The sequence below is a fragment of the Pristiophorus japonicus genome, chromosome 20 (genome assembly GCF_044704955.1).
Source record: "Pristiophorus japonicus isolate sPriJap1 chromosome 20, sPriJap1.hap1, whole genome shotgun sequence".
Classification (NCBI taxonomy): Eukaryota; Metazoa; Chordata; class Chondrichthyes; family Pristiophoridae; genus Pristiophorus; species Pristiophorus japonicus.
In genome coordinates this window covers 14,674,438-14,694,882 of record NC_091996.1, presented here as the reverse complement: position 1 = coordinate 14,694,882, position 20,445 = coordinate 14,674,438, and the positions used below count along the sequence as shown (strand labels likewise).

Genomic DNA, 20,445 nt, shown 5'->3' with positions numbered 1-20,445 from the left:
CTTAATTATAATTTGATCATGTTAATGAAAGACAAATTGTTAATCTACAATGTGATTGCGGGGACAGAAACCATGCAGTTTCTGGTCCCCCTTCTGAAGGAGAGCTGTGCTTTGTGCCTGGCTATGGCAGCCCTAACAGCCTTTGTAGACAAATCTCTTCAATGATGTGTGCAAGTATTTAGCCAGAGGCGCTCAATCTAACATTTCACTTTATTCTCACAGAAAATGAAAATAGTTCAGCGAACCTGTTTTCTCCTAATGATTTTCAGGGGATGTAAGTTATTCCTTGAACACTTTTTTGTAAGGGTTATTAAAATAAAATGGCCCTTTGATTGTGAAAACTTATGGTCTTGCTATTAAAGTATTGGTAATGCATCAGATTTCTACCACTCAACTGTTTTAAAAATACTAGTTTATTTCTCTCTTTCACCCTCCCAAAATTTGTGGCAGCACTATTACTTGTGGTTCACACCACTAATATAGTGTGGCTAGCTCTGCTTGTAGGGAAGGAAATTAACATTTATTTCAGTGTATTCACTCCTCAGTACCTCAGTCCTGAAAATGGTTAAATACAAAAGCTGTAAATTACATGGGCTAGGTGAAAGAAAATTAAACCTAAAGGCACTAACTTCAGATGAAGCATTTTTTAACTGAACTTTATTTAAATACTGTACAAGTTGAACATTGCTGTAACTAAAAATATACAGAATATAATCACCTTTTAAACAGCAAGAACACCTGTTTTTTTTTTACTATCTGGCAATTGTAGATCCATTTCAAATAGCTACTAGATCTCAATGTAACAGCAGTATTGCACTGAAGTGAAGCTGATGTAGGATCCTTCTTGGGAGGGGGAAGAACCAAGATTTTATTAATTTTCTTGCTAATACAGAAGTGGGGAAAACAAAGTAGAATTGATCGTTATTTTTGTCTTTACTGGAAGTGAAAAATACACATCTAGGGGCTGCTGACTTTCAATGGGGATAGGTTTATAAGATCACACTGACCCACCTTGGTTAGTGCAGTCAGGTTGGTGACTGAAGTGGTTCATTACTGCCTTCAATCACAGTGTTGTGATTTGCAGTGCTTGGCTGCAGAGCAAGAATTGGGACATTGTGGCTGTTAATTTGACTTCAGGTAACCTGCTCTCCAGTTATTTTAAAAACCACTACCTCAAGTTTTGTATTTTGATTTAACAGTGGACCTAGGCTAAAATTACACCCTGGTGTATGTTCTGACATGTATCTTTGCATGATGATGGAGGCTAAAGATTAAATTTATTGAAAGACTTATCTATGGTCAATATTAATAATTGGTTGCATATACAGGAAAAAACCTACTGGTAATTTTGCTAAATGTTAATACAATCCCTATGTAAAGCAAGGATTATAATTGAAAGCACATGTAACTTGTGAAGTTTTGGTCAACCTTGTATAAAAAATGTAAAATTCACCCTGGACTTTAACACTTTCCACATCAAATAGGATTCCAATTGCTATACAAAGATAATTTGCATTCTTGATCTCATGTAGGGGAAGAAATACATTGTGTTGGAACTTTGCAGAGCATTTTTAAATATCCTTGTCATTTAACTAAATTTTCTATAGTTCTATAATTGGATAAAGCTGAAATAAATAGGGACTATGCTAAAGTCTAGCATGCTGTTGACTAGGTTCACAGCCCCACCAAACCATTAAGTTTTCTTTCTCCTGCCAGACTGGCAATGCATTTTCTGTTTATACTGTTACTCCAACTGAACTTGATGCAAGAACCACACACTATTCAAGCTGGCTCTAGCTTTGCTCTTTAAATGAAGTGTGATTAAAGCCATTGCTGAACAAGAGCTGTGGGGTTTTAGTCAAAATACAAAGTCCAAGGCTGATACATTTTAGGAGGTGGATTAGATCAGTTAACTTAAATCTCTGAAGGTAGGAATGAGCCCATTCAGCCTCATGACCATTTTTCCTCCATTTAATCTAGTGTGGAAAGTAACTTTTTAGTGCCTCATACAATTGGAATAATTTCTTCATTTCAAGTTGCATAAATAGTATTGACACATATCAAGATGTAACATACTATATACATGTACCAGAATAAATTGGAACAATGTTTTTAAAAATAACTTGCCCAGATCTGCAGTATCTATTCTTTAAACCGAGATGGGTAGTTATAAGGCAGCAGGTTTTATTTCAATAGATTCAAAGGATAGCTCTAACTCTGCAAGAAATGTAATTGCTAAATTTCTATATAGAAAGTTTTTGCATCTTGGTGCCTAAAGATAATGCACTTATTCTAGCAGGTGCTCTTTGCACACTTATGCTTTTTTGGTATGGTTACACAAAGGTGACAATTCAGTGCTGTTATAAATGGGTAAAATGTGCAGGGCAACCCCTCTGCAAAGTTAAAAAAATTCACCAAATGTGTGACTCGCATTGTGTCATCTTCACCACACCAACCCCACCTCCGAGGCGTCTGTAATTCATACTTCCAAAGAGCCTGAGATAGGAAATAAATAAATCAGTATTCAATCCATAATGAAATGCAAACATAGCTAAATGTTGTTTGAGGCAGTGCTCTTGATCAATAAAACACTCCCCTGTTCATTTTGTGCAATACTTTGCAAGTTCAATAGAATCAATAAAACCCACTGCCAATTTGGTTTCTGTTTTTCTTAAATCAACATGCAATTCTATAACTTGCATAAAAGATGGATTGGTAATGGATTTTAAATCCAACATGAGCAAACCTGTGACTTAGATTCTTTAGTTTATAAAGCCCAAAGGATGGAGGTTGTAATGCAATTGCAAGTTTCAGATAAGAGAGTCTGGTTTTAAAAGAATTGACCTGTTATGCAAGCAGATACTCTTAACTTTCACTTGTTACCAAGATGGGTTTTCTTTCCACTGTTACCTCCTGACTGATTAGCATAATAACCACCAAGCATTCCTGGTCTGTAATAAGTACTTTTTCTGATTGGGCTCGACACTTGTATACAATAACCACTTCTGCGCTGAATAATCGCAAATTTCTACAAAGTCCTTCATCACACATGTAGGAATATATATCACCAACACTGCCTAAAGTCATCTTTTTACAAATGAATAAAAATGTAGTACAGCAGGAGTAATTTAATACTGATCTATTCTCTGGAGTCAGGTATCTTGTATAAACGTCACACTGGGGCAGGGGCAGAAGTCCCTCGAGTTAGGCTACTGCATAAATCAAGTTGTTTCATAATATAGTTTATGGTAGTGAATCAGCATTTATTTACCACACTTGCCCTTTGGTTTGATTTTTGGAACTCTATAGTAATTTACTGTAGCTAGAATTTGTGAAACATATGCCCTCGTTGTGCAGGGATTGATTTTGAAAAAAAATGCACCAAATATGCTGACCTCTCAACCAGAATGGTCTATCTAAGGAAAGAAAAAGATGGCATGGAGCTTGGCACACTCACCTCTGGGTCAAAAAGCTAGAGGATCAAATCCAACTAAAGGACATGATCGCATAATCTAGATTGACAACCCAGCACTGTACTGAAGGAGAATAGAAACATAGAAAATATGTGCAGGAGCAGGCCATTCAAGCCTGCACCACCATTCAATATCATGGCTGATCATGCAACTTCAGTACCCCATTCCTGCTTTCTCACCATACCCCTTGATCCCTTTAGCCATAAGGGCCTCAACAACCTTCTGTGGTAGAGAATTCCACAGGTTCACAATTCTCGAACTTTCTTCTCGTCTCGGTCCTAAATGGCTTACGCCTTCTCCTTAGACTGTGACCCCTGGTTCTGGACTTCGCCAACATCAGGAACATTCTTCCTGCATCTAACTTGTCCAATCCCATCAGAATCTTATGTTTCTATGAGATCCCCTCTCATTCATCTAAATTCCATTGAATACAAGCCTAGTCGATCCAGTCTTTCTGTATTTGTATTGCTGGAAGTGCCATCCTTTGGATGGAATCAATCAGTTTATTATAAACTTAAACAGGTCAAATAAGTTCAACTTCTTGTGAGCTGGGAGCATTTTGAAACCTGTTTGTACCTCCATGTGTTTGCGTCAGGATCAAACACCTCGACGGTTTTTAAATAGGTTGTGCCATCAAAACCTCCCACTGCCATCAAAAGTCCATTTACAACAGCTAGACCAACCTGGGTGGGAAACACACACAATTAAATATATTTAACCTATATGTGAACACTCTTGTTCTCAACAAATAATTAAAGAGGAAATGTTAATACAACAAGTAACCTGCTAGCACTGCATGTTGATGTATCATATGCCATGCTGCAGAAAGGAGACCAGTTGGTCCCCTCAGTTGCTCAGTGCAAGTGCCAGCGAGTGGAGTCTAGCACTGCCCCAGTGAACAAAATGCAAAGCCCTTCCATTCCACTGGTGTCTCCTAGTGGGCAATTAACACCTCAGTGGCTTGCGGGCACCCATCTGCTTAGCTGCAAATTGACATATATTGTGAACAAATGGGAGACTCCAATGGATTGCTACATAGACAACATCAGCAATGCTGTGATTCTTAATGTCAGATTATTCTACTGTGGCTGTATGGGGAGGGGCTGAAGAAGCACTTATGTAAAAATGCCTGCCAAATTATTTCCTCGAATGGCTACACAGAAAATGTATTATTCAGCCAGATACAGTATGTGCATATTATATTGTATGATACTCAACATCTTAATCAGCAGTTATGGGACTGGGAAGATTTGGTGGCTTGTGTGCAAGAATGGCACTCACTATAGAGTAACTATGTTCTACAAATGATCGAAATCTTAACTTCAATGCCAAGAGGCTGCAAAGTATCAGGACTCCAAACAATGCAGGCTTCTTAGACGCACAGTGAAGAAGATAAACCACAATATGCTACAAATCTGAAATGGCTAGACAGACACAGCAGGACAATCAGCATTGGGAAGAGAAAAGTTAAGTTGTAACCCTCATCAAAGCTGGCAGTTCTGATGGAGTTATACCCAAAACATGCATCTTTCTCATTAGCATTTCCATGGATTGGATTACATTTTGTTCAGATTAAAGCTTAAAGCTGCAGTCCAGGGATGGAACTTGCTCGAGTTTGTAATGTCTGGTTTGCTGCTAATTACATCATCAAAAACATGCACATGCAACACAGTGGATTTTAGTGCATACTTACTCCACTCCGTCTGGAAGTCATAGCAACCACTGGAGACCACTGATTGGTTCGAAGGTTGTATCGTTCAGCACTGCTGAGTTCAGTTGTGTCATCGCGTCCTCCGACTGCGTAGATCATGTCCTGGAACACAGCACAGCCAAGGTGTTTCCGTCTTGTTCCCATGGGTGGACAGGGAGACCAGCGATTCTCCTGAGGAATGAAGCGTTCCACTGAAAAGTACAAAATTATTCCATGAACCCAATAAGCAAAGTCTTGCTTCAGTATTAGCACAAAGCAGGCTACACGCATATTGTAATCTTGATTTCTTTTAAGTGAGCAATTGAAAAAATGAAAGGCAAGGTTCTCCCCAGATATAAATGGCAGACTTTTACTGGGGACAATTTTGTACATAGCAGTATCTGGTGTGCTCATAAAATCATACAATCAATATGGATTAGGAAAGCTATTCCACCCATCCAGTTCCTCCATCCAGCATGACCTTATAGTTCCACAGAATCCAGCATCTATTTTTTGTAATGATTGCATGGACTTCACTCTACTATAGAACCTAGAAACCCATTTTAAGTATTGATCACGGTGAGGAACAACTGCTTGAGAACAGTCCTCAGTAAGCCTTTTATTCGTTTGACTGTCTCCTTGTTGCATTTTTTGCAATTTAGTTTGAAGCAATCTTCCAGATTTACCTTTCCTATTTAGTTTACAAATTTATAAAAAAACCCTTATATCCCATCTGCCCTCTCAAGTGGATGTAAAAGATTTCATGGCACTATTCGAAGAGTAGAGGAGGTCGCCAGACGTCCTGGCCAACATTGATATGATATTGAACTGGGGAGAAAAAGGGTCAGTTTTTTGGAGTGTTGAATTCGACTTAATGCACATCAAAGAAAAATAACAATTTCTGGAAGGCTGACTTTCACCATCTCCAGGACTGGGGTTCCAAGCTAGCCTAATCCCCTCACTGTGAGGAGGGCCCTACTTAAATAGTGGGTCCACAACCTTAACACAACACTGCCCATAACAACATTCATTACTACTAAATTAGTAATCTTACTTTAAGGATGGTTGATGTGGGAGCTGAAAAAGCTACATGGGTGCAGCTGGCAACGACTTAAGGTTATAAACACAATGAGATAATGTATAGGGAGATTTACACTGTGTCCGATCTGGAAGTACTGAATACAAACAGCCTATATCAAAGAGAAAATTTTAATTGTCTCACACACCATCTCCCATATTAATGAGTAAAAGATTAAAGTTAGGACAAATCTGAAGCACACCTATTGTAACTGATCGCTGAATGAATCTGTTTCCACATACATTACCTGTATTCAGTGGAGATGTTCCATCAGAGCCCCCGATTGCATAGAGATGTCCACCGAGGACTGCCACAGCTACCCCCAGGCGCCGAGTGCTCATAGGGGCTACTCTCATCCACTTATTTTCCTTAGGATCAAACCTGGCAAAATAATAAACGTGCTACAAATTGGATTCTCTCTAATCCTATAAACTTATCTCCTATCAATCCTTTAAACAGCAAGTGCCACAATAAGTACCTTACTCTCCTCCTCCCTCCCGCGCCAATTTTCTCCCCTTCTGGCACCTTAGGCGGGTGCTCAATTTTCACATAAAAGCCTGGACAGCAAGCGTTGGCAAGTATGTCGATGTAAGGAGCATCACAGCCAAGCCCAATGGGCAATCCGGTATGGGTTACTGGATAGTGATCAGGAGTGGGATCCTAGCTGATTTCCTCCTTCCTAAAGTAATGCCACCCTGCTGGGATAAGCTAACTGAATACAGACCAATGATAGAAGCAGGGACCTTCCGGCTTTGTATAGCTCGGCTATTGACCAGACAGACTTTGGAGGAACATTTCAAATATGTTCATTAAACTCTTCATGGTGATTTGGTACAACGCACAATGGAGACATGTTTTGGTTTTGGAGGAGTTACGTGGCATTCTTCATTTTCATCATGTACTGGTGTCTGGCACACAGAGAAACCCTTTGCTATGCCGGAGCGTCTCCAAACCCAGCTACTGAGAAAGCCACGTAGGCTTCAGCTGGCCCTGTAACCAGTGCACTCTTTGTCTCCTTATTACCCAAGTCCAGAGAGCCTAGATGCAGGCCAGCAACAGCCAAGTCTTGGGGATCCCAGCTTAGGCGTAGGGGAATACTGGTGAAATTAACTGGATAAACCCTATGTAGCCATTCAACAAACAACATTGCTAAATTTCTCACTGCTTGTCCAGCTAAGATTACTGGATTGCAGAATTATCAAGTCCAGTGGGAAGAATCTTAGCCCCTTCTAACAGATCTACCTCTCCAAGAGCTAGTAATGAAACAGGCTGTTGCTCTGCAGTATTGTAGACCTATGCAGCTCAGGTATTGTCGCAGAAGATTGACTCGGTTCCAATCGTCCATCACCAGTGTGTCACTTTGGACTGAAGAAACCCCAAAAAGACCTCACTTACCTCCGCTTTTCCATCCCTGTCCCACCAGGAGAATAGACTAATGGCCAATTGCTGACAAAAGGATGTGCAGGTTTCAAGGTGAACCCGCGTACCAGGAAGCCACGTGGTGAGCTGCACAACTCGCCATCAAGTGCATCGCCGCAGGCTTTCCGAGACCACCAGAAACCATTAAATGGTGGCTCAAACAATTTGGAGATGCAGAGATTCAGCAGCCTCTTTGCAACTCAATCATGGTAGGTACCAAACCTTGGATAATGGAGGTGATTCCATACCCAGCCTTTGGGCAACACCTTCTAGTAGCTGTCTTATCAAGTCAGTGTTCTCATCAACTGCCTTCAGCATGTTGAAAGGACCTGTGGAGGGTAGTGTGAAATGTCAGCTATCTCGATGTTTTATATGACCATGTCCATGTCAATTACTTAATTAAGACTCTCACATGAAAGGCTCTCCCCTGTAAGCCAAAGCTCTGCCTGTAACTATTCCCCTTAGTTTGTTTCTTCATCTTGTACATGGAACATGGGATCCCTTCCACTGCATGCTTAGAAATGCTAAGCTAAGAAAGAGAACTGAATGGGCATGTCTTGTATGCCTCAAGCTCAATCTGTACTAGGACTTTACTGTCATTGAAGACAGGCTAACGTACCTTTCATCACTTATTACTTGAATGAAACAATTAAAAATAAAAATGTCACCTTTCCACAATGTTAAGGCAGGACACTCCATCCTGTCCTCCAACAGCATACAGGTACCCTCCCAGCACTGCTACCCCTACACTGGTTCTGCACGTGCTGGTTGGAGCTACGTCGCTACTCCATTGGTTTGTCTTGGGGTCATACCTTAGCAATAGAACACAAATAATTGATGAGTTAAAAGAAGACAGGGGCATGCAAGAGACACAGAAAATTCTCACACTCGGCATTGTTCTGAAAGCATTTTGTAACCATGACAAAAATACACTGCTTTCTCTTGCTTCCCATTTCCTTAGGCTACACAAAAGTAGTTTCTGTCATGTACACCTGAAGACAAATTAAAAAATATGGAACACTAAGTGAATCAAAATCTTGGTGTGAGTTAGGATATGGGCTGCCAAGTTTTGGATGAGCTGAATATCATGGAGGATGGAAGATCAGAAACCAGCCAGAACAGTGCTGGAATAGTCAAGCCTAGAGGTAATAAAGGCACGGATGAGGGTTTCAGCTGCAGGTGAGCTGAGGAAGGGGCGGAGTTGGGCAATGTTCTTGAGGTGGAAGTAGGCGGTCTTGGTGGTGGAGCGGATACGTGATTGGAAGCTCATCTCGGGGTCAAATATCACACCAAAGTTCGAACGGTCTGGTTCAGCCTCAGACACTTGCCAAGGAGAGGGATGGAGTTGATGCCTAGGGAACAGAGTTTGTGGCTGGGACCAATACTTAGTCAAAACAACCAAAGGGACTAAGCGACAAACTTAGAACTGGTCAAGTCATGGTGCAGCAAGGATACACATGATAGGGCTGAAATGTAATACCAGCTGAATTACAATTCTCGGAGATTGGTCAGTTTTGATTGGAATACTATCAGTGTTGCAGTTCTCTTAGTGGGGTTAATAACTGGATCTTGGAGGTATCTCAGTAATAAATCTTAACATTTTCACTTTTGGCATCCTAGTCACCAATTGTGATTATATTCTGAACAGATTTAGTGTGGAAAGAATAATTGCTATAAAAGTACTGCTGATCACAGGAACAAATTAAATATATATATTTTTAATTCAGTCATGGGATGCGAGTGTCACTGGCGAGGCCGGTATTTATTGTCCATCCCTAATTGCCCTCGAGAAGGTGGCGGTGAGCCATCTTCTTGAAACAACTGAGTGGCTTGCTCGGCCATTTCAGAGGGCAGTTAACAGTCAACCACATTGGTGTGGGACAGGAGTCACGTCATCGTGGGCCGCCCCGACCTGTGTGAGAACACCACCGTGGCGGAGGTGCGGCGAATGAGGGTACGGGGCCCAGAAGAGCCGAGGGCCCAGGGGCAGCATAGGCCCAGCCCACACTGCGATATGTGCGCGCACGAGGTCCGTGCAGCAGAGCAGGTCTCCAGTCGTCTTGGTTAACCCTCGCCACTGGATAAAGACCTAGCTCTGTCAAGCCCGTGTGGTGGCTGATGTGCAATGGTTACCAGACATTTAAAAAAAATTCACGCACAGGCATCTTCCACCCCCTCAACTGGAGTTTAGGACTGGAACATCGGGTCCTTCATTGAAACATCTGTGAAGTCTCATGGAAGCAAGTCATCCTCGTTCGAGGGACCACCAATGATGGTGATAGGCCAGACTGGGTAAGGACGGCAGAATTTCTTTGCTGAAGGACATTAGTGAACCAGATGGATTTTTACGACAATCTGATAATTACATGGTCACCATTACTGACACTAGCTTTTTATTCCAGATTTATTGAATTAACTGAATTTAAATTCCCCAGCTGCCGTGGTGGGATTTGTACTCAATGTCTCTGGATCTTTAGCCCTGGCCTCTGGGATTACTGGTAAAGTAATATAACCACTATGCTACCGTACCCCTATTCTGAGCCAGTATGTGCAAGCAAAGTGTGTTCGTTGACAACAGGGAGGCCATTTTACCCTCCAAGTGTTATGAATCCTTACAGTTCCTTTGCTGGTCACATGCTCGCGCACACACACACAATTATACATAATGATTATCTTGAAGAGCATCATGTTTTATTATAAGAGAGTTAAAGGGGAAGGAATGTCTGGGAACATGGAGGCACTTGCTATTTCCACTATTCCTTATCTTCCCAGCATGTATATTTGTTACTGGTCAGAAAACAGTACCCTTGCAGTAAATTCACAATACACAGTCTGGTTCCACATTCTTGCTCAGTTGCTTGTACACATTACAGGAGCCCTGTAGGCTATATTTAGATAAACGAGAATTTGAACTAGTTAGGGCGCCAATCTAGAGTGACCCAAGGTCATAAAATGCTTCACTGACCCAAATATGCAGCAGTACAAAGCAGGTAGGTTTTTTTTTTTAAAACTATATTCATAGAAACACACTTTATATTTAGACTTCAATTTTCCTTTGAAAGAAAATGCATCAGAAACTAAATCCGACATGGAAATTCAGTTGTCCATTTGTCAAATGACAAATTAAGTGCGTCTGTCAAAGTAGGGGACAGTCTAACCAAACAGCTGTACATATCCTGCCACATGTTACAAATGGACTAGTTTTATGAATAGATGTAATCCACAGCCCCTCTGGCAACTGACTCCCAGCACAAGTTACATTTGTCTCAATCTACTGCTGACAGTATATGTGTAATGTGTACACAATAGGTGTAACGTTAATCCAGTTGAGGCATTTTGCTTTATCGATTCCAGAGCTGGTTGGGTGAAACCAGAGATAAATTGTGGCAACACTCCACTTTGTAAAATGCCAGTAGTGCAAGAGCACGAGACTGCACCGTTTGCACCATTCTGAAGCAGTGACACTCGCAAAGTCAACTTTTTGCTAGACACCCTTAAGTTTCAAAAAGTTAGGAACAGGAGTAGGCCATTCAGCCCCTTGAGTCTGTTCCACCATTCAATTAGATCATGGCTAATCCATATGAGTAAAAAAAATTATTGATGTCCCATCAGTTCTTTTTCAAAATCAGCTATTTCACCAGTCGTTGATACTCAGTGAGCAGAGGTCTACACATTCACACAGCTGTGCTTTCCCCAAAGCAGAGAGTGGGGCAGCAATAAGCACGGCTATAAGTACGTGTGGTTCTATCTTTCTAACACTTTGGATATTTGAGATCAACTTATCTATGAACTCTAAATGGGTTTCAGTTTTATATAAATGATCTAGAACTTTACTTTATAGGCTCAGATACAGAAGAAGAAACCGCTTCCCAGTTCAGAAGTATTTGGTGGACTGAATCTTAGCTGACTCGAGGACAGGTTCTGGAGTCAATGCAATGGTGAAAAGATTCCCAAAATGTCCTAATTATTTTGGTCTAGTATTGGCAGCAAAAGATTGAATTCTCCCTCCCCTCTCCCCCAAAAGGCCTGGCAGTTGCTGGAGTATAGTTCATGAGTGCTGGCTTCCATCAAATACAATGTTAAGTGACCAATCTTCATTTGTGAGCCTAGACATAAGAAATAGGAGGAGTAGTAGGCCATACGGCCCCTCGAGCCTGCTCCGCCATTTAATACGATCATGGCTGATCCGATCATGGACTCAGGTTCATTTGCCTGCCAGCTCCCCATAATCCCTTATCAGTTAAGAAGCTGTCTATCTCTATCTTAAATTTATTCAATGCCCTGGCTCTCACAGCTCTCGGAGGCAGCGAATTCCACTAAGTGTCTGCAGGCTATTCAACCAAACTTTCCAGCATGGGTCAATAGGCAGTGATCAGAAGCAGGAACGCTGGTCGATATTTCCCCTCCCTAGCCCAGGCTACAGTAGCCAACTGGCAGCCCTACTGCTGCCAGACTGAAGTCAGCTAACTAATCGTACCAGAGTCCTGGCCTGTCAGGCTCAGTCGCAACAAGACTCTATTGCACTGGTACATTGTTCCAACTCAAGAGACATTCATCAGTCTTTTGTTTTCTCATTAAACAAAAGTACATCACTTAGAAAACACATTTTTGAACGTACCTTTCAACACTGTTCAGGTAGGAAGACCCATCATGACCTCCAACTGCATACAAAAGATCATCAAGAACTGTTACACCAACACCGCACCTTCGTTTGGACATTGATGCCATCATCCGCCATTCATGTGCCTGAGGGTCATAGCGTTCCACACTAGAGATTGCATCGCCACTGCACCAACCACCAACTATAAAGGCACAAAAATACAAGTTAATGGGTACAATTTAAAAAAAAACATATATTCAACAAGGTCTTGATCAGCCATGATCTCACTGAATGGAGGAACAGGTTCGAGGGGCTGAATGGCCTACTTCTGTTATGATATCGCTGCCCATGACTAAACCACGCTGCTGTTTATACTGCATTGACCTTGTTACAACGGAGACCCAAGCTGTTATGCTAACTATGCATTTTTATTCGGCTCAATAAAGGGTTCATAAACTGACTAGTTACTGCTACCCCAGCACAGGAAACTGTTGTGCTCAGAGTAACAACGACGAAATAAAATTATTTTTCGTACTAAGTTGCCATTTTAATTCTCTCCAGTATGTTATTTGCAGTGCATGCACATTTATATGCCTTGTGACACTGCTACAGAACTACAACATAGAAGACTGCAATGATATGAAGTCAGGATCATAATTCTTAAAAATAAATTAGGAAACACTTCTACACACAAAGAGTGGTAGAAGTTTGGAACTCTCTTCCACAAATGGCAATTCATGCTAGATCAATTGTAGCTTTTCTGTCAACCAAAAGGTATTGAGGGATATGGACCAAAGGAGGGCATATGGAGTTAGGTCGCAGATCAGCCATGATCTCATTGAATGGCGGAACAGGCTCAAGAGGATCAATGGCCTACTGCTATGTTCCTATGGTGAAGACACTTTACATTGTCAGTAATGTTAAACCTTTAGCATAGGTTAGGGATTTAGAAGAAATCCCTGCATTCACTTACCAGCAAAAAGCACCTCCCCGCATCGGATGGGTTTGCGAGGTCGTGTTCGGGGACCCTGCATTAGAGGTCTCTCCTGTGGCAGAAGGAGATAATTTTTTGCCTCATCCAAGAGATCTCTGAAGAACATTGGGGGAAAAAATAATCACGTTAAACAAATCATCGGTCAAGTGAAAACCCTGGTCGAGGATTTGCGACTTTAGTGTAGGAGACAGGAAAATGTTCTGATGAAAGGTCACCGACCTGAAACGTTAACTCAGTTTCTCTCTCCACAGGTCCTGCCTGACCTGCTGAGTATTTCCAGCACTGTCTGTTTTTATTTAAGAAAATGTGCTGTGCTGGGTGTAACTTCCAACAGGAATTCAAGTCACTAATCTACATTGCTAATGGAATCTGGTGAAGTAAAGTGAAGTTTCACCGATACGTGAAAATACACCTGAATTTTCAACCATTTTTGGAAATGAAACAGAAACTGGCTACTGCCAACGGATCATCTAGTTGACACAGAACAATGCTGAGCAGTCCTAAAGTATAGGGAATGACCTGGCAGAATTGTTATGCATTGGAGATGCTCAGTAGTACTACCTCCAATCCAACATTCCTTCCGATCAAAAAGTTAAGAGTTTCTGGAGTTAGCAAATGACAATTAGAATATAGATGTACCTAGTAAATGGGTGGATTGTACTCAGACTGAAGTATTTCCCGGCAAACAGCAGTAGCTAAGCAACAGCTTTTTAAAAAAGCAGCGAAATCGGAACTGGACCATTTTTCAAAGATATTGATTATGACATTGTTGCACTTATATTGGGCTTCACTTTCCTGCCTAATCCCCACATCGCTTGATTCCCCGAGGGTCCAAAAATCTATCGATCTCAGCCTTGAATATACTCAATAACTCAGCATCCACAGGCCTCTGGGGTAGAAAATTCCAAAGATTCACAACGCTCTGAATGAAGAAATTCCTCATCAGTCTTAAATGGCCAACCCCTTACCTTGAGAATATGCCCTCTAGTTCTAGACTCTCAGCATCGACCCGGTCAAGCCCCTCAGAATCTTTTATGTTTCAATGAGCTCGCTACTCATTCTTCTAAACTCGAGAAATTACGGGGAAAGGGCGGAGAAGTACGACTAGCTGAAGTGCTCATACGGCCTGCCGGCACAGGCTCGGCAGGCTGAATAGCCGCCTTCTGTGCTGTAACCATTCTATAAATCTATGATATAGGCCCAATCTACTCAATCTCTCCTTGAAGGACAACCCTCTTATCCCAGGAATCAATCTAGTGAACCTTCGTCGCACTGTCTCCAGGGCAAGTATATCCTTCCTTAGATGAGGAGACCAAACTGTACACAGTACTCCAGGCGTGGTCTTACCAAAGCCCTGTACAACTGTAGCAACAATGTAAATTCCTGGATTCTTTTACCTCAATCTGGTTCAGTAAAATTACTGAGTCGAATACCTCTTGTGCTTTGAACAAAGCAGTCTTTATTTTACCGGCCGGTAAGACCTATCAGACAGAAGATATACTCTCTCGATAGAGCGTACACACTCCCTACGGATAAGTGAAGTTACATCGTAAAGCGACAACAGTTATACATTCTCGGCAAAAGATAACAAGATAGGGCTAGAGTGACATCCTAGTTCAACCTCTCTCTTTTGGTCCCTCTTTCCCTTTGTCCAGTCATAAGCCGACCCAAGTATGGTCTGATTTTAAACAAAGACCTTCTGTTAATGTTTCAGGTTAATAACATGATTTAATAAGACCTTGAGGTTTTTCTGCAAGCTGTGGATTTTGTTTCAATATGTGTTAGTGTTGTAACATTTCGCAGTCTTGAGTCTGAGATGTCATGGCTATTCCTTCATGAATTGTTTGTTAGCTTATACTGTCCCTATACAATTCCCACGTTCTCAACTTCATTGTCTCTATACATTTTAAACATTCACATTCCCCCCTTTTATCATTCCATGATAACACTTAGGATCATTCTAGGAGTAAAATGTATAGGAAATGTGAACACACCCAATATCCAGAAAAGTTCCCATTTTGCGCATAAACATAAGACATGTAGCTCTCGTCTCTGTCTCCCCTCCCATGCGCCGAAACTGTCATATATCAACACTATTATACAGACTATGGCATACAGACAGCTTCATCTTATGGCTCAGGATTCAGATAAATAGTCCAATTATTTTGCTGATTAAAAGAGTTCAGTTTTCCCGTCTCTCTTCTCAGGTCACCGTCGGTGTAGCTGGCTGTCTATCACTACGGGTAAAAGTTCAAACTGGTCCACGTTCCAATTAGGATGCCAACGGCCTTGTTCAGCTATGGAGAAGAGGAAGTCTGGAACAGAAACAGGAGTTAGAATAACCAGTAAAATAGGTTCGTTAGAGGGTGGTGAGCTTGCAGTGGTGCAGGTGAACCCAGGCACTTTCCCCCTCAACCTTGGCTGCAGTGGGGGTAGTGAGTAACACCTGAAAAGGCCCCTCCCATTGTGGCTCTAATCCCTTCCGAATCCATACTTCCCTGGTGCCACGAGGGACAATTCGGGTAAAACTGGGAGGTCGAGGTGAGCATCTTGAACCTGGTTGTGAACTAGTCGCAGAGCCTGAGTCAGAGAAAGAACATAGGTGGTCATCAGTCGAGTTGAGATCTCATATCTGGGAACAATTTCCCTCATTAACACCTTAACAACAGTTTGAGCCTTATTGTCCAGGTGAGGGTAGGCTTCAATCCATCTGCTAAACACATCTACTATTACTAACACATATTTGTAACACTGAACTTTTTGCAACTCAATGTAGTCCAACTGAAATGTCTCAAAGGGACCTTCGGGTAGGGGCGTTTTACGACAATCACAGGGGACTCCCTTCCCTGGATTATGTTGCTGGCCAACCAGGCAATGACTACTGATGTTCTGGGTGAGTGCCTGGAGTCTAGGGTGCCACCAAGTAGCCAAAAGTGTGTCACTCGTGGTCCTTGCTCCACAATGAGTAGCAAAATGCATACATTCAATAACCCATAGAGCCAACTTGTCAGACATGCAAGTCTGTTCTGCAGGAGTGGTCCAGAGTTTAGAAACATTGTCATAAGTACATGCATAATATTTCCACAACAGTTTATCTTTTTCAGGAGCATCCTCCTGTGCTTTTATAACATCTTGGATGGTTGGCACTGGTTTTTCCGAGGCTAACTTATCCTTCGCAGGATTTTTAGTCTGACTCATAATTTTGGGCACTACCATCTGTTGGTCACTAGAGGCCTGTTTGGCCTCTTGGTCAGGACAACGATTCCCTATATCAACCAGAGAATTTCTGGTAGTGTGGGCGGTACATTTGACAATGGCAATGCGTTTGGGGAACATGAGGGCTTGCAACAAATCAGATACTAGCTGTTTATGAGATATCTCATTCCCCTGTGAGGTTAGGAATCCCCTATTTTTCCATAATTGTCCGAAATCAAATGCATACCCCAAAGGCATACCTAGAGTCGGTATAGATATTGACTTTGAGATCTTTGGCCAAGATACAGGCTCGGGTGAGGGCGAATAGTTCAGCTTGTTGAGCAGAATAGGCAGTTTCAAAAGCGGCAGATTCCAAGACCTGATTCTCCTGGTTTACTATGGCGTATCCTGAGATTCGTGTACCTTCTGGATTAATTCCGTCAACATACATAATACAGTCTGGATCTTCGATTGGTACATCAACAAAATCTTCCCTGACTGATGTGGCCTCTTAAATTAAAGATAAACAATCATGACTGGGTTCTTCCTCATCTTGGGTTGGCTCAGTAAGAAAACAGGCCGGATTAATTGCAGTACAGTGCCGAAAGGTCAGCTTAGGATTGTTTAGTAAGTAGATCTCGTATCTGCTTTGCCTGGCCATGGTAAGGTGTTGAGTCTGCAGTTGGCCCAGGAGGGCAGCTACGGAGTGAGATGTGTTAAGACAACGGTAGCAGTCTTTCAGAATTGTACAATACAGTTGAAAGGGCCTGTCATAGAGGGGCCGGCCCAAAGCCGGAGCTTGCAGCAGGGCTGTCTTTAGTTCCTTAAAGGCTTGGACGTCTACGGTTTCTATTTCAAAGCTGCCTTGCTTATTTGTATACGGGGTGAGGTGCTTAGTCATCAGGGCAACATTAGGGATCCAGGATCTGCACATCTCACATCACCACGCGTTTACGTTGCTGTGCGTCTGCGTCTGCCTTCCTCCACTCGGCCACACGCTCGCGCCGCTGCGTGTCTCGCGTCGCTGTGAGTCAGCGCCGCTGCGCGTTCACGTCGGCCCTACCTTCCGAGTCGCTGCGGGATTTAAATTCAATCAGTGCTTCGACGGGCCAAGTGATATACAAGGTCGACGTCGTACCTGAATTGAACACCTATCCTCTATTTAATTCCCCATTTTATTCCGTGAGCCTAATTTTCTAAATTTGATTTCTTATGAGCCTTATTTAATTTCTTTTAGTCTCCAAATCTCCCTATCCTTTCGCGTCACTGCACAGTTTAAATTCAATCAGTCAATGAAAGCCCTAATTTAATGGAGTTTTTCTGCCAACTGGACAGGAGTGATTTATTTTTTTTTACTACAGTGGAATTTTTCTCATAATTTAAAATCTCAGAACATTTTTTTTCAGCACCTATTTAGTACGTTACTTTTTTTTTGTCTTTTCCATAACTAGAGAGAAGTCTGGCACGTAAGCTGTGGACTGCTTTTCGTTATCTCAATTGTTCCAGCCTCAAGGTCGTGTTATTTAATATAATATTTTTTTTGAATCCTTTTGAATCCATCTCAGTTGTTTTGCTGGGCCTTCTCTGAATGTTTTCTTTCAACAAGTTTTTCTTTTTTTAACAAACCTATCCTTTGTGCATTTCCTGGCTCCGTAACTTATCATCCGAATATACGTAATTCAATAAGGTTCACACTCTTAAACCTCCCACATACAGGACAACACTACGAAGGGTTAAAACAAACTTTCATTCTGTTTGAGATAAAACAAACCACAATTCCCCGGCTTTTCCTTTTACAGTAAAAATCACAGAAGCATTTCTCATTTAAACAGACATTCACAAGAGTCTCTTTTCTTTCCTATTAATTCTTGGATCCATGATTGATCATCTATCCCCATCTAGCTCCAACTATAACCCATCTTTCCAAGTCGCCGCTTGGTTTGCGTCATCGCGCAATTTCCCTATCTCTATCCCTATTCTAAGTTTGAAATGTATTCACCAGATTGTCCTGGATCTCGTTCAGACACTACCTGAGAAACAGCGAGTGGCTAAACTTTCCTCAGACTTTTGAAACCGGGGGAAACTGGAGCAGTATTGAAATCATACTCACTCCAGTGGCCACTTTCCCCTCGTCTCGTCCAAGGCTAGTCTGGCTCTTAATTCGCAAGTTTTCGGCAGTCGTCCGTTGAGATCCCACTTCTGACACCAAATGTTGATTCCTGGATTCTTTTACCTCAATCTGGTTCAATAAAATTACTGATTCGAATACCTCTTGTGCTTTGAACAAAGCAGTCTTTATTTTACCGGCCGGTAAGACCTATCAGACAGAAGATATACTCTCTCGATAGAGCGTACACAATCCCTACGGATAAGTGAAGTTACATCGTAAAGCGACAACAGTTATACATTCTCGGCAAAAGATAACAAGATAGGGCGAGAGTGACATCCTAGTTCAACCTATCTTTTTTGGTCCCTCTTTCCCTTTGTCCACTCATAAGCCGACCTAAGTATGGTCTGATTTTAAACAAAGACCTTCTGTTAATGTTTCAGGTTAATAACATGATTTAATAAGACCTTGAGGTTTTTCTGCAAGCTGTGGGTTTTGTTTCAATATGTGTTAGTGTTGTAACATTTCGCAGTCTTGAGTCTGAGATGTCATGGCTATTCCTCCATGAATTGTTTGTTAGCTTATACTGTCCCTATACAATTCCCACGTTCTCAACTTCAATGTCGCTATACATTTTAAACATTCACAACAATTATGTATCATAATGAAGTCATTATTGTATCACTCAGAGCACCAATAATGTGGGAATAAAGGGAAATTGCACCTTCATATCAAGGGAAGCACAACTTTTGGTTAAATAACTGGAGAGATTGTTTAGGATATGAGCTGTATTTACTAATGGAATTTAGTATAACTATGCCAAAATAGACAGGTTTACATTTCTTGAAGGAAGACTTATATTCCCCAATGGAGCAGTACAACCAAATGATGGCCCTTTTTAAAAAAAAAGAATTGAACATGGTTAGGATTAAATTAAGAAAATTCAGTGACAGAAATCAATTAATGATATACGCACATACAAAATATTGTCTTATGGTTTATTTAGAAGGTGCACATTTTACATATGCTTGCCAATACTTGCTCCAAGCAAACTTTAAAATATAATTGCTGCACTAATTAAACACTTGGAACAATTAATACCACAGGGGAAAAGCTTTTTCACCCATTTCACAATACAAGAATTGCAAACAATCTCAAAAAAAGGTACAAAATACTTTCTGCAAGAAATCTTTAGCTAAAGAAACAATTCTGCAAGAAATCTTTAGCTAAAGAAACAATTATTTCAGAAGAAAATGGAATAAATGGAGTTTTATAATACTCAGTCTCAGACTTGTACAATTAGTTTTGCGAGTTAGTCATATCTACTTATCATAAAGACCAATTGTGCATTTTAATATAATATTCTTGAAACAGTGACGAGTACTTGCACTCTAATTTAGCAGTGTGTCAATGATGCAATGCTAGTGCTGGTGTTATGCTCACACTGCTTATATAGCCAACTGAGTGGACCGAATGGAATATGTTTTATGCCTTGCCTGTAAAATCTTAAGACATGGATAAAGTGACCATGAAAACTGCACCAAAGGTCAGAAGCCTAAAAAAAGCAGTTCCAGCCAATTAATATCAATTTGTTTTCAAACCATATTTAAAGCCTACAAGAAAAGGTATTTAAAAATAAAGTAAGGTTTAGAAAACACAATATAAGTAACTTCTGAAACACTGGTTACATCTCCTCTCCCACCCCACCCAAAAAATGTGCAAATTGTTGAGCTCAGGTGTGATCTCAATTTGAAAGAATACTTCACAAATATACAAATGCATGCATGATGCCCTCCAGCAATCAAACAATTGATTGGATGTCCCACAACACAGTTTGTGTTTGAAGTAGCAAGGTCTGTCAAATCAGTGTCAGCAGTAAGGAGAAAGCA

General features: G+C 41.3%; 1 protein-coding gene and 1 long non-coding RNA gene across 5 annotated transcripts in view; both read right to left on the bottom strand.

Moving 5' to 3' along the window:
- Nucleotides 1–640: 640 nt before the first annotated feature.
- LOC139233171 (kelch-like protein 20) overlaps nucleotides 641–20,445 on the bottom strand; it is a 76,722-nt gene continuing 56,917 nt past the window's right edge. For 2 of the 3 annotated variants that reach the window (XM_070863774.1, XM_070863775.1), the window contains exons 5-10: nucleotides 13,234–13,349; nucleotides 12,279–12,462; nucleotides 8,329–8,472; nucleotides 6,489–6,622; nucleotides 5,167–5,375; nucleotides 641–2,496 (exon numbers count right to left, since the gene is read on the bottom strand). In XM_070863774.1, coding sequence (XP_070719875.1) covers nucleotides 2,293–2,496; nucleotides 5,167–5,375; nucleotides 6,489–6,622; nucleotides 8,329–8,472; nucleotides 12,279–12,462; nucleotides 13,234–13,349 — 991 coding nt within the window. In that variant the 3' untranslated portion in view covers nucleotides 641–2,292. Of the gene's footprint in view, nucleotides 2,497–4,049; nucleotides 4,157–5,166; nucleotides 5,376–6,488; nucleotides 6,623–8,328; nucleotides 8,473–12,278; nucleotides 12,463–13,233; nucleotides 13,350–20,445 lie in introns of all 3 variants that reach the window. The other variant, XM_070863776.1, reaches the window with a different exon arrangement.
- On the bottom strand, nucleotides 14,691–19,173 carry LOC139233173 (uncharacterized). 2 transcript variants are annotated; one of them, XR_011588151.1, is made up of 2 exons: nucleotides 18,683–19,173; nucleotides 14,691–15,569 (listed from the first exon to the last, which is right to left on the bottom strand). It is a non-coding gene; the product is annotated as an uncharacterized lncRNA (long non-coding RNA). The 2 variants fall into 2 exon arrangements; XR_011588150.1 differs by having other exon boundaries at nucleotides 18,719–19,173.